Genomic DNA, 13,582 nt, shown 5'->3' with positions numbered 1-13,582 from the left:
GTACAGCTTTACACTGGGGATGAAGGATCTCCACTTCTTTTACTTTTACCATATAGTATTTCTTCTACTTTTATGATATCTATAATAAAATGAAAGTTAACTGATTCGCTTAAAATGACTGAGGTCTAATCAAGAATTATACTGGGCATTCCTGTTTTCCTTAGTCCGTTAAAAACTGGAAAGCAGAGAGGTCTAATATAAATTACACAAATTTTTAGTTTTCAAAACAGTTAAAAATTAAATTAATTATAGTCTTTTGTCCACATTCTAGGTCTGTTTGAAACTGACCCCTAGGTGCCTCTGTCTGTGAGCAGACCTTCCCTGCACCCTGGGGCCCGTAACCCCCCCCCCCCCCCCCCCATGCGTCTGGCGTCACGCACAAGGCCACGCCCCCGCCCTGGCTCTCACGCACCAGTTACGTCTCCCCGTAAAAAATAGAAACTTCCAAGATGGCCGAGTCCGTGGACTCCATGCATTTCGCAGCAAACAGCAAAACAAATTCCCCCAAACCCCTGATAGCAAAGCGGCCGCCGGAGAGCCGACCGCAGTCTTCCAGTGACATTTACCCACCGCCCCCCAAGAAGGTCCGGGTGGAGGAGAAGGGCCTAAAGCACCGGAAAGTGAACGGGGAGTTGTGCGCAGGGGAAAAACACAACGGGAAGCAGAGTTGTGGGAGCCCAGCGAAATGGAGTTTCGGCCCGGCCAAGGCGAGCCACTCCGCCGCTGCCACTCCAGCGACTCCCGCAAGGAAAATCTTCAAAATCAGCAACTTCCTGGCGTCTCCCCCCAAAGTGAAGAAGGCGAAAGAGAAGCGGCACAAGGAGAAGGCGAAAGGCGGCGAGGTTCCGCGGGGCTCCGCGGGTGCTGTGGAGAAAGTGAGCCCGGTTAGCTGCCATACAAAGACCGAGAACGGCGACCTGAAAATGCCCCAGAGAGGTAGGACACCACGGGCTGCTGCCTCTGCAGCCCTCCGTTTGACCTGTTTATTCTCCGATTACAGCCCCGTGTGAAGCAATTCTGTAATGCAATTACAATTATTACACGATTACATAATGTGCTGTGCCACAGGCCCTGGTGTGCATTAGGCCCAGACGGTGATATAGACATATACACGTGGAAATGTTTGTTCGACAGCTGTGTGTCTCCTGTGCTGCTCAGATCATCGTGTGAAAGACAGAGAGAAGAAAAGGGACAAGAACAGAGAGTGGAAGAATCACAAGCTGCCACCTGTGCACGACATTGGCAGAGAAAACGGAGAAGTGATTTCTCCACAGAAAGGTAAGAGGGACTGTTCCCACTGAGCCCTGGGATTACTTTACTTTGTTTAATTTAATAACACATCTATTCTAAGGAACAACTGGGACAACTTTCCTTGAGTCATGTGCTGGTACTAATGGCAGATAAATGAAGAAACACCCAATATGTTGATGTAACACTGAAAATATTGTGTTTTTAAATTAAAACATAACATAACCCAGTGGAACAAGAAGTTCAGCTGTAGTTTCAAGTGTATAATATTGTTACTTACTTATTTACAGCTGCTAACTATGGGCTTGAAATTGATGCACATTGTTGTAAAAATGGATAATTGTCCTTCACAGAGTCTAAGGAGAAGCCCAAAGTCAGTTCAGCGGAAGACCTGCTGAAGAAACTCAAGAAGAAGAAGAAAAAGAAGCACAAGGACGGGGAGCGAATGAAGGAAAGGCACAGCCGACCCAAAATGTATAATCGCTCATGCCAGACGGTGTGTTCGGGAGTGTCTTTGGGTCTGCCGGATTTCCTGAGCCGGATTAATGGGAACAACAGCATTAGCAGCAGCAGCAGTCTGCTCTGCAGCTCCACAGCTCCACAACAGCAGCATCAGGATCCTCCAGTCACTGCTACAGCCTCAATTTCTTCCATGGTCAGGGACAGTCTTGCCTACAGCTCTCCGCTCCACTGCGCCCCGGACCTGGGCCTGCCAGGTCTGGAGTTTGGCCGCCTGATCCACATCGAGCACCAGGCCAACGGAGGAGGGTCTGTGGTGCACGCCTACAGCGAGCAGCTCTCTGCTCTGTCTCCGGCCGAGATGCAGCGCTTCGCTGATGAGTTTGTGACCCTGTCGTTCGGTGAGGATAAGGCCCAGGCCGCGTGCTTCGTGATGGGAATCGTCCACGGAGCGGCGTCCTACCTCCCAGACTTCCTGGACTACTTCTCCTACAAGTTCCCCAACGCGCCAGTGAAGATGGAGGTGCTCGGGAAGAAAGACATAGAGACGACAACCATGGCCAACTTTCACTCTCAGGTGAGGAAATTGTTCTTTCTTGGTTTCCCTTAGATGTTGTGTTTGTGGATGCTGAACTGTCCACTGTGATACTGTGGAGTGTGTGGGTGTGTGTGAGCAGCACAGATTCACCTTGAGCTGAAACAACACATGAGGTTTTATTTATTTTATTGTAATTTTGATGTTTTGTGCGTCATTCTTTGTTGGGCAGATCTTTCCATGCTGCTTTGAGTCATCTTTATCCCTGACAGTGTGTGTCATGTCCTCTTTTTTTACTCTAAACTCTTTGGTTAAAGTGCTGGGTGCTGATCACTGACGCCCTCAGTGGGAGTTGTGCTGTGCTGTCAGATAGTGCTGAGAGGCTTTAAAAGGAAGTCTGCATCTGTGGCACCTCTTACACTGTAGGTTTGGTTTTGCGTTAACAGCTTTGTTTGGCCGTCTGGTCACATCAGCTTCCTGGATGCTAAATTTATAAACTAGTCATAAGTCGGGTATAAATTTCTAAAGGAAAACAATAAATAGTCAAATTTTTTCTCGTTTTACTTCTTTACATGTTGGTCAGCATTGTTAATAGTCATTGGCAGCGGCATCTTCTTTTAGTGCTGAGGCTATTTTATTTGTATCTTATAACTTTCACACTGAATAGGTTTTTCTTTTTGACTTCTTACTTTCAAAGATTGTAGTCTGAGATAATTCGACAGGATTCTGTTATTTAGAGATCAGAACATAACTTGATCACCGAATTTCAGAATTTGGCTGCTTATAGAAAGAACATTTGATAAATTAAAAGCTTTGTTTCCCAGCTGGCTTTTATAATTTTACATTAACTCTTACAATGATGCACAAATATCTACAGACACACTGAGAAGTTGCTTTTTAAATGATCAATATTTACTAATTTTGTGTTTATTTCTGCCATTAAGTGCTGAACCCCTGCTGCGGCAGCATGTTGCTGGATATAGTTCTCATCCACCAGAGACTGATGTTTGTTGAATGATATTTGTAAAATTTCAAAAGCAATGTAAGCATTTACTGATCTACACCAAAATCACATTTTGTTATTCTGGTGTCAACAGGTTTTTAGATATTGATTTAATCCAAGAAAACCCAAAATTGTAACAGGGAAGAATATTTTACTGAGGTCTCTCTTGTGATCAACTGATAGTCCTCCTGCTTTGTAATCAGATATCGCTTCAGCTTGTTGTCTGGCATCATGACTTCCTCCGCTACAAACATAAGGCAGATGGTGCATCTCATCCTGGTACTGTTGTCAGTAAAGCCAAACTCGATGCGACTGTCAGCATGTTTTCCTTATTTAGCTGCTTTGGGCTTAATGTTACTTGATGATATGGACCGTGGACTTACATTTTTCCATCCTAACAAACAGTGTTTAGCTGGTGAGGCAGCTCGCTGAGTTAAATGATGGAGTCCTGACTGTGTCTGGGGTCAGACTGACATGGTGTGTCCCAGTCTGCTGGTACTAAGTTTACATGTGGGATTAAGGGATATAGTATTACATGTATTTTATTGCATAGCCTGGACTCAGTATCCTGAAATATACACTTTTAGTAGCACAGCAGTGTTTCTTTTTCCCTCCGTGCTGTGTCACAGACCCCAGGGGTCCCCAGATCTCATTTTGAGAAACCCCGTTTTAGAGCTTTACCAGACGGCATCCTGTGAGGCTGCAGCGTGTTTTGAATCGGTTGATTTTCTTTTTAAATGATTTTTATTGCAGTGTTTACAAGGTAAACAAAACAAACAGTGTGCTTTGAGAGGAATGACAGGAAAAATGACTAGGAACAAAATGTAGTGTTTCTTACATTGTGTCCAAGGCAAACGTTTTGACTGTTACTCAGTTATTGTTAAATGTTGAAATGTCAAAGATGTTTAGGTGGTTGGAGGTCTGTTAGATGTCCTCACTCCTCCTCTGCCTTTGCAGAGAGAAAAATGGAGTCATGGTGGCTTAGTCAGTCTTTAGAAAGTCACCATTTCCAGACTAGATGGAAAATAAACTGGTTTTAAAGTTCAGAACTGTAGTCACGGGTAAAAAAACATTATTTCAACCTCTATGGGATTATTTGACCTATGTTAACATTTACACTTTCGGAAAACATGTTTGGAAATTACTGCGCCTTATGACCCTGGCTCTTAGGACATTTTTATGAACAGCTGTGGTTTTTCACACTTAAATTGCTGGTGGTAGTCATGTAAACACCAACAGGGCCATATCAGTTTAGTCTGTATCTGGTTTCATTAGTTATCATTGTTAAAGGCCAACATTTACCTCCTCACATCTCCTACGTCTGTATGATGCAGCCTTAATGTTTTACTTCATGCACGTTTCCTGGTCCAGTGGGGACATTTGGCTTACATGAGCAGTCAATAATAGTAAATACAAAAAAATTCAAAACTAACTAGGACCAAAAAAAATAAATGCACACATTGTCTATGGAGGTACAACCTTTGTCCCCATGGATGCAAATTAAAGTCATTATGTGACACTTATGCAGAGCCCAGTACCATGTCCACAGTTCTGTCTGTAACATGCATGTATTGCATATACATGTTCATTGAATGTATGGATAGATATATATTGTGTGTATCTAAATAGATGGGTGACAAATTGCTGAGCAGTGCAGTGAGTGGATCCAGTGAGCTCTGTCTGGCTTGTTGCTTTAGAGGTGAGAGTCACAGCATATTGGTACAAAGTAGTTCTGAGTGATCATCTTTAACCTATGGTGAAATATTTCTATCCTGATGGGAGCAAGCTCTTCCAGGATGACAGTAGTAGAATAGTTTGATGATGGTCTGTGGCCTTTGCTGTCACCACATCTCATCTCAGCTGAACATCTATGGGAGATTTTGGACAGACATGTTTGATGCCGCTCTTCACTACCATCATCATAACACCAAAAGTAGAAATTTCTTTTGGAACAATGGTTCATTTGTTTACTAGAGTTCAGTGACTTGCAGTATCAGTGCATAAGCATTGAAGCTGTTTTGGCTGCATGCTGTGGCCCAATACCTTACTAAGACACTTAATGTTTTTTTTTTTCCCCCGTAATGTGTCACCTATATGGACTATACAAGTAGTGAACACTATGTTAGTAGGAAGATATATTCTATATTCTCATGTGGCCTCCCAACATAAACACAATAAAGGTACATCATGCATAAATAATAGAATAGATATTTTTGCTGTTTTCTGTAGCACCAAATATTTGTGTTTATCTGCCAAGCAGAGTGTATTGGTAATCTCAGTGAGTGCTTTATTAAAGCCAGGTGCACCGGAAAGGTCACAGCATTTATGTTAACAAGGCCCAGACCCAAACTGAATAGTTGTCTCTAAAAAATAAACATGATTTTTTAAAAAATGTGTCAACTTGGTATGTTTATTTGTGTTATGTTTAGTTGTGTTTTGTAGTGATATGTATTTACCAACCTGCTGGTTGAGGATCTGATCGGTCTCTGCTGTGGTCCCTGCTGCAGGTGAAGCGGACATATTCGCAGGGAACATACCGTGCTGGGGCCATGCGGCAGGTCAGTTTGGTCGGAGCTGTGGATGAGGAGGTCGGAGACTACTTCCCAGAATTCATCAGCATGTTAGAGGAGTCTCCATTTCTGATGGTTAGTGTTTGTTGAATATACATATGCACAAATACCCTCAGCCAGTGGATATGTGAATTTATGTTTGATTTCCCTGTGTTTTGCTGGGAGTCATTCTGTAACTAGACGTTTCTTGCCATGCGTTTCTGCAGCGGACTCTGCCCTGGGGAACTTTTTCCAGTTTGCGGCTACAGAGTCCCACAGAGAGCGACGATGGCCCCATTATGTGGGTCAGACCTGGAGAACAGATGATCCCAATGGCAGACATGCCAAAATCGCCCTTTAAAAGGAAAAGGTGTGTAGAGATACCAAATCTATGTATAGTTACCACCAGTGCACAGGTGTTATTGTCTCACCAGCGTCCTCATTTGTGAAAGCAGGAAACTTAATTGAAAAGTAAAGTAGGAAAACCACATCTCAGTGACATTTTTTTGGACTATGTCTTACCTGCACATGTCATATACAGGTGCCGTGTCTTGAATATTTCCTGACTTGTAAAAAAATGGATTTCAGGGCCACCAATGAGATTAAGAACCTGCAGTATTTACCCAGAACCAGCGAGCCCCGGGAGATGCTGTTCGAGGATCGGACAAGAGCCCACGCTGATCACATTGGTCAGGGTTTTGAGAGACAAACTACTGCTGCTGTAGGTGTGCTGAAGGCTGTGCGCTGCGGAGAGGAGTGAGTACACGCTGGCTTTTTCCCACTCAGTCACATACAGTGCACAGCTAAGATGCATAGAATATACCAGCTTTAAAAGACTTTGCCTGGCAATCACAGGTAACAGATCAGCAGTGTTAGGAACTGATATATCTTTATTTGACTGGAGTGACACATATAAGGATACTGTAAAATAATGACTTAGGTGTTTCTGTTTACTTAGTGTTCACATTCGAGCTCAGTGCAGTAAACAAAGCCTCTGTTGTTTGCCTTACAGCAGTGATGCTCCTGCACGGATCACCAAAGATGTTGTGTGTTTCCATGCTGGAGACTTCCCAGATGTGGTCATGAGGCTTCAGCTGGATCTACATGAACCTCCACTGTCTCAGGTTGGTCAGATTTCTCAGTCATGTCTAGTGGGATGCAACATTATCTGCCAGGTATAGACGATTTTTCTGCCTCATTACAAGTGTACCAAACCCGCTTTAGAGCAACACACACATTTGGTTGGTTGTAACAAACTCAAAGTCTCAGATCACTATACCCACAAGTATTAGAACAGCTGCAACAGAGCCTTTTTTAAAAATGTCTTTCAGCTCGTAGTTGTGGTTTTTCCGCCCAACAATTTTTATCAATTTGGATTCCAGCAGCAGGCAGCTGTTTTCACCTAAAAAGGTTTGAGCCCACAGGTCACTACCTGCTCAGTACCAAATTGACAGAGAAAGTTAGCAGCCAGTGAACCTACTGGAGCATTTAGCATTTTAACAGCCACATATTTCCAGCAGGCTGAAAGGAGAGCGAAGGCTGTGTGTAATGTGTTAAATTCACCATGCAAACAGAAACACTTCAAATAAATGGCTGGGTTTCCCACATCCCACAGCTGTTTAATGTTAAGATGTTAGTAATATGTCAGTATTATGGTTACAGCTTGTCACATTGTCCATAAGTGGACAGTTAAATGAGAATAGTGATTAACTTTCCCTTTTATTGTGGGTTTACTAAACCCCATGTGTTCACTGTGTCCACAGTGTGTGCAGTGGATCGATGATGCTAAGCTGAACCAACTAAGGAGGGAGGGGATCCGATACGCTCGTATCCAGCTCTACCACAATGACATCTACTTCATCCCCAGAGGAGTTGTTCACCAGTTCAAGACTGTGTCTGCTGTCTGCAGTCTGGCCTGGCATATCCGACTCAAACAGTATCACCAACACGAAGAGGAGGTGGAGGAGAAAGAGGAGGAAGAGAAGCACGCTCCACATGAAGCCACACTTCACATCAAAGAGGAGCAGGACAACGAGGAGGTAAAGGAGGAGTGTGACACTGCTGTACAAACTGCGATAACGCTGAAGGATGAGGGCGCTGAGGGAAAGGTGGGGTTACTCTCACAAAGCCCGACACAGATTCTCAAAGAGGAAGAGCGAGAGAACAGAGAGATGAAGGAATTGTCAACAACACAGTCTCTGCCTTTTTTCCAAAAGGAGAGCCATGAAGGTGTAATAACTCGCACACTAATGAAGCCCAAAGCTGAGGAAGATGAGGAGGAAGAAGGTAAGACAAAGGGAGATGGAGATGCCGACACATGCCAGACACTTCAGAATGACCATAGGGAGGGCGGAGTGGACAGTGTATCCTTAAAGTCACTACAGCCAGTTAGGAAAGAGGATGATGTGGAGGAAGAGAGACAACAAAAGACACCTCTGCCAGGTCAAGGTCTAAAAGACAAAACTAAAGATAGTGTAACAAGCACTTCCGGCACACCACAAATCAAAAGGGAAAAGGACAAAGGAAAAAGAGAGAAAGAGGAAAAGGAAAGGCCGAAAGAGAAGAAGGACAAGGATCGGAGTAAAGAAAAGGAAAGGGATAAAAAAGAGAGGGGGAGGGACAGAGAGAAAGACAGAATGAGAGAGCCAGAGAAATTTAAGGGTGAGGGAGGAAGAGAGGGTGGTACATGGACACAGCTGTTGTCACAGATGAGGAAAAAAGAGGATGAGGAGCGGACAAGAGAGAGCAGTAAAGCCTCTCAGTCTTCACTTCCTGTTCAAAGAGATGAAAAGTTGGACTCAAAGACACAAGCCCATGTCAAGCGAGACAAGGAGCATGATAAAGAGAGGGGAGTCACACAGGCGACGTCTCACTTACAGGACAGAGAAGACGCTCGAGACACCTGTTCCCATAAACACAAGGCTTCACACTGGAAGAAGGAGAAGAGCGGGCAAAGGGAGGGCAACACATCGAGCATGCCGGGGGGGCAGGCAAAGCCAGGGAGGGAAGACGGGAAGACAGACGCTCCCAAACATGCAAACATTCAGGTTAAGAGAGAAGGAAAGAAGGAAAAAGACGTCAATAATAAAGAGGAGAGGAAGAAGTCCACTTCTGGTCCTGCACCACCAGAACACAAACCACCTCGGACGCTCATCACCTTTGACCTCTTTAAGCCAATGGAGGCTCACCAAACTCTGGCCATTTCCTTCACAGACAGTAGACCTAAAATACATCATCACAGTGACTCTCAAGGCTCCTCCTCTAAGCCTGGATCTGACAGTCGGACAGTTGCGCCCTCTAAAGGAGCAAAAGTAAAGGACTCTGTGCAGGGAAAACCTGCGACACCCCTACAGGACACTCAGCACTCTTTAAAAGAGGCCCTGAAAACACACACACCCCAAACACAGAAGGACTTCTTAATATGAATGTCTAGATGTGTAGTCTTCTTTTGTTCTTACTGTACAACTTACTCCAAGGCTTTGTTCAAATATTTGAAAGTGCATCCTTTCGTCAGAATTGGTCTTTTTAAATTTGTAATAGATGAGCAGATGCATTCTGTGACTTTATCAACACAGCCGCATTACTCCAGCAACACAGTGAAAAGAGGATGCACTCAAAGTATTTTAACAGTGCCTAAGAATGTAAGCTAAGTAGCTCACTTCACGTTTGTTAGCGAATGTATGTAGGCTCTGTATAAAATGTTATGTGACCCGCGGGTTAGTGCCTGTGCACTGCTTAGCTTAGCCTACTTAGGCTCTGAAAGCACCTATTTTAGGTACTGACTAACCAATTGGACAACAACCATCCTTTCTCCCGGATACAGAAACTGTCTACGCTCACTGTTTTTGAACATGTCGGCGAGTTGCAGAGCTCCTCAAATCCTCTTTGCCATGTTGCTTTTGTCACTGGGGTTTGTTTATAACACTCAGAGCTCGTAGTTGTTTTCAGACTGGACTTTGACTCACACAGGGCTGTAAATGATACTGTATGTACCAAAACTGTACAGTATAGATGTTATTAGCACCAATGTCAGAAAATGTATACAGAAATTGCATATATTTTTTGTAAGACAAGTTTTATTTTCCATAGAACTTATTTATATCATTTACTGTCTTTTTATTTGAAACCAATGTATGTGAAAATTTTGTTGTAAATACATTTTATTTCCTAAGATAAGACTTGGTAGTGTGGTTTATACTCTGATCAGAACCTCTCAATAAATGGTTCAAAAATCTTGACTTAGTAATATCTTCATATTGTTAAGGTGTCAGTATGTTGTCTTTTTAAATGCTTTAGTAGTTTAGGTCTAAAGATGAGGATGATGGACCAGCACTGAAACCTACTGCAGAGTTTCCCACAGGCATGAAACAGGCATTACCTGCTGGCAACCAAATGGTCTACTACATACCACAAATAACAAATACAGTATTTTGATACGTATATGGGAAGAGTCAGACAAAGTAAAAAATGACACACTCCACATGGATGTAACATTTCACCTGGATGTCATCTGACTATTAAAAGGAATAAGTATATTCCACGTGAAGTCAACCAGCTGAATCTTCCCCTGGTGTAGTTCACTACGAACTACACCATGCAGCTGTTACAATGGACAGGATTGGTGTCAAAATGTGAATAAATCACTCACTGTGGCACAGCAAACGTAACTATGGTAACTGTACACAACACAGACGCCTGCAATAGGTGTGTCCATGTAATTCAGAGCAGGCACTCCATGTGCAGGACATGATGTGAGATGACAGGGGTTTGGGTCCGGCTGTCAACCTGCCCTGACCACCGCTCTGCGATTTATTCATAAAGGCAGAAAAAACATTCCAGATAAATAAACACAATAAAAGATAACAGGTAGTTTCAAGATACAGGAAAAAATTACACAAAAATGTGACCAACGGAAGCTAAACTAAAATACGTTTTAACTAAAATTATACTGAAGCAAAAGAAAAAAGATTAAATGTTCAGGTGTAAAAATCTATGTAAGACTAAAACTTAATAGAAATTAGGTGCCAAAATGAACAGCACAGTGCAGCAACTGGTGGCTGTGCTGTTCATTTTGGCACCTAATTTCTATTAAGTTTTAGTCTTACATAGATTTTTACAAAAATGAGGCACCTAATTTTGATTTATTCTTGCCTTTTAATGAAAATGTGTAGCAACAGTTCAGATTTACTCACTGAAGATATTTTATTTTTATGACATTTTAGTTTGAACTTTTCCCTGCATTTTTAGCATATTAGCATTTTCACACTACAACTGTCACATTCTGTGTTGTATACAGTTACCATGGTTACAGCTGTTGTGACACAGCATCACTCTGCAGATTCATTCACACTAAAATCCAAACTTAAATGGGGTATTTTTTTAAAACTTCCCATCAGCTGAGCTGTACTTTCACTTTGATGCTAAATGTTATGATGTTAACATGCAAACTGCGAGCACATTAAAATGCGCACACAGCACTTCATGTAGGAACAGGCCTTGTTCACGTCAGACATTTTATGGAAAAGCATGGGTGTTGTTAATAACATTAACAGCTCTGTTCTATCTGTGGGTCCCAATGAGTCGTGACAGTGAGCCAGCAAGTACAATAGCAGGACCCTTAGTCTAACAGGGAAAAGATCATTTTAACCTATAGAGCTATCCCAGGATATCATCACATTTGGAAATTGAGAAATTTCTAACTGCTTTACAGAAATATTAACATCATTAATAATATATAATAATATAATTTGCAACAGTGACTTCACAAACAGGTATGATATGTGGCTCATAGTGGATAATTTCATATTGTTAATGCACAGTTAGTGTCAGTGTTACATGGATCCCATATTAGATATAAGATATAAGCCTTTGTGTGTCTACATATTGGTGCCCTCTCCTCCTAAAAGGTGAGAGGTTTAATTGTAGACCAACATTTACTAAAGCAAGTTGTGAGCTGCACATTTTGGATCACAGTGGTAAATGATATTTGCTTCAGGATTTAGCTCTTAAGTATTGAGCCAAGCTTAAAAATGACAAATAGCTAAATAGCCTCTACATTTATGTTGTCTAAAGATTAGCCAGAAGGCAGTGACGTGAACGCCAAAATAATGTAATGCTGCTTTTTCCTCATAAATATAAACCTGAATGCCACATCATGTGGATCTCCCAGTGATTCAACAAAGTGCTCTGACTTATACCAGAAACAATGAATTGTATGTCATTGACAATGTACCACTGGATCAGTTATGTCTGGCTGATACACAACCCACTAAATACAGCAAGTGTCAGCTCTGATACTGATCCGGTGGATTGGATTGGTGTATCTGTAGGTGGAGAAGCTTGAGTGTAAAAGTTTTTTGTCCCTTATATTACAATCCAAAACCATGTATTGCAAATTCCTCACCTTCAGTCCCTCCTATAGTGAAAAACACTGTGTCCCAGCTCCACCAGCGCCCCACCCAGTAGCACCCACAAAGGGATGCACACTAAACTGACCCACATGTCGGTGAGCCTCTCCAGGCGGGAGCACAGCGTCAGGCAGAAGGCCAACTTCAGCAACAGGGCCGTCAGGTACCACAACCTCCTCTCCAGGCTCTGCTCGCCATCCCTGGGGTCGAAGTCCGGTTTGCAGCGTCCTGCCATCTTCACTATCAGCATCAGGATGAGGAAGGTGTCAAAGGTCCAGATGGGTAGGAAGATGAGGAACCAATTCCAGTGGATCTTGGAGTCCAACTTGAGGACCAGCATGATGAGGAAGATCAGGGCAAATATCCAGCAGAGGAGCACTCGCTGAGCCAGGGACATCTTCATCTACAGAGGACCGGCACAGACCCAGTATCATCCACACTCAGAGGAATTTGCGACTGAAAACCAGAACCGAAATGACCAGAACACAGAGTGATCTGGAATACAACAAAGTTCAAAACAGCGGGCTTATTGTGTGATGGATCCAAGGCTCCATTAGCAGAAAACAGGAGTTTACTCTAAATCTGGTCAAACATCAAGACTCTCTAATGTTGATGTTGTGTGTTAGCTTGAACTGTGTGTTAGGTAGCTGCTGCTAACTTGTGCAACCCAAGTAAAAACATTGTTTAAATATGTCTTACCAGGTTCAACAGGAGACTCAACCTGTTTTCTTCAACGGGAGGGTTAAAGGCCAAGTCTTCACCAGCAAATCAAACTTCAAGACGTTTAAACGAAGGAGTTTTTTCCCCAAAACTCGCTCACACAGTTTAGTTAGCTGGAAGCTAGCTTCTGTTCTGCATGCTCTGCTTCCGGGTAATATTTTCAACACAAAAGCCTGTTTTAAACCATTCGGTGTATCTTATTTTGATAGATACTATGCAGGACATCCGGCGGAAGGACAGCATAATTTTTTCAGATAAATTATTTTATTATTTTCTTTATTTATACTTCTTCCCAATGAATAATGAGCAAATCTGCTGACAAAATGTGGCTGAAAGCTTTGGACGAAACCTAGTAAGTGGACACTGAGTTTATAGTCAAGAATGAACCTCAGAGCTCAATTTGACTTATCTAAATTCCTCTCGGTATATTCATAACCATCATTTCCTGGAGGTGAGGAGGACACTGGGGGGATTTGTACTTAGTTTCTAAAATCCTGGCTATAGCCCTGATTAGATGTGGCTTAATGGAGCTCCACTGAAAAAACATTTTAAAAAATTTAAAAATCCAGTATTGCAGATCTCCCTCCATACACATCACAACATTAATTAGACCAAATGTTGTATTTCTAATAAACCAGCTGTGTACAACACAAAGAAATAA

The 13,582-nt window shown here is 42.6% G+C and overlaps 2 protein-coding genes across 4 annotated transcripts; one reads left to right on the top strand and one right to left on the bottom strand.

The window, feature by feature from the left end:
• Positions 1–435: 435 nt before the first annotated feature.
• Positions 436–10,028, top strand: LOC113132927 (lysine-specific demethylase RSBN1L-like). Its single transcript, XM_026311375.1, has 8 exons — positions 436–936; positions 1,159–1,278; positions 1,602–2,284; positions 5,753–5,890; positions 6,022–6,164; positions 6,383–6,550; positions 6,807–6,918; positions 7,558–10,028. The coding sequence occupies exons 1-8, from the start codon at positions 450–452 to the stop codon at positions 9,217–9,219; spliced, it is 3,513 nt and encodes a 1,170-aa protein (XP_026167160.1). The 5' UTR covers positions 436–449; the 3' UTR covers positions 9,220–10,028.
• On the bottom strand, positions 9,851–13,058 carry tmem60 (transmembrane protein 60). 3 transcript variants are annotated; one of them, XM_026311376.1, is made up of 2 exons: positions 12,901–13,058; positions 9,851–12,696 (listed from the first exon to the last, which is right to left on the bottom strand). In XM_026311376.1, the coding sequence occupies exon 2, from the start codon at positions 12,602–12,604 to the stop codon at positions 12,200–12,202; it is 405 nt and encodes a 134-aa protein (XP_026167161.1). In that variant the 5' UTR covers positions 12,605–12,696; positions 12,901–13,058; the 3' UTR covers positions 9,851–12,199. The 3 variants fall into 3 exon arrangements, with proteins under 3 accessions (XP_026167161.1, XP_026167162.1, XP_026167163.1); XM_026311377.1 differs by having other exon boundaries at positions 9,851–12,657; XM_026311378.1 differs by having other exon boundaries at positions 9,851–12,604.
• Positions 13,059–13,582: the final 524 nt, after the last annotated feature.

This window comes from Mastacembelus armatus, chromosome 6 (genome assembly GCF_900324485.2).
Source record: "Mastacembelus armatus chromosome 6, fMasArm1.2, whole genome shotgun sequence".
Classification (NCBI taxonomy): domain Eukaryota; kingdom Metazoa; phylum Chordata; class Actinopteri; order Synbranchiformes; family Mastacembelidae; genus Mastacembelus; species Mastacembelus armatus.
This window is presented reverse-complemented; position numbering and strand designations above follow the sequence as displayed.

Excerpts from the sequence above, each read along its gene's own strand:
- LOC113132927 (XM_026311375.1), top strand. The coding sequence starts at position 450 with ATGGCCGAGTCCGTGGACTCCATGCATTTCGCAGCAAACAGCAAAACA. Across the intron at positions 1,279-1,601 it reads AGTGATTTCTCCACAGAAAG|AGTCTAAGGAGAAGCCCAAA; the intron begins GTAAGAGGGACT and ends TGTCCTTCACAG. Across the intron at positions 5,891-6,021 it reads AGGAGTCTCCATTTCTGATG|CGGACTCTGCCCTGGGGAAC; the intron begins GTTAGTGTTTGT and ends GCGTTTCTGCAG.
- tmem60 (XM_026311376.1), bottom strand. The coding sequence starts at position 12,604 with ATGAAGATGTCCCTGGCTCAGCGAGTGCTCCTCTGCTGGATATTTGCC.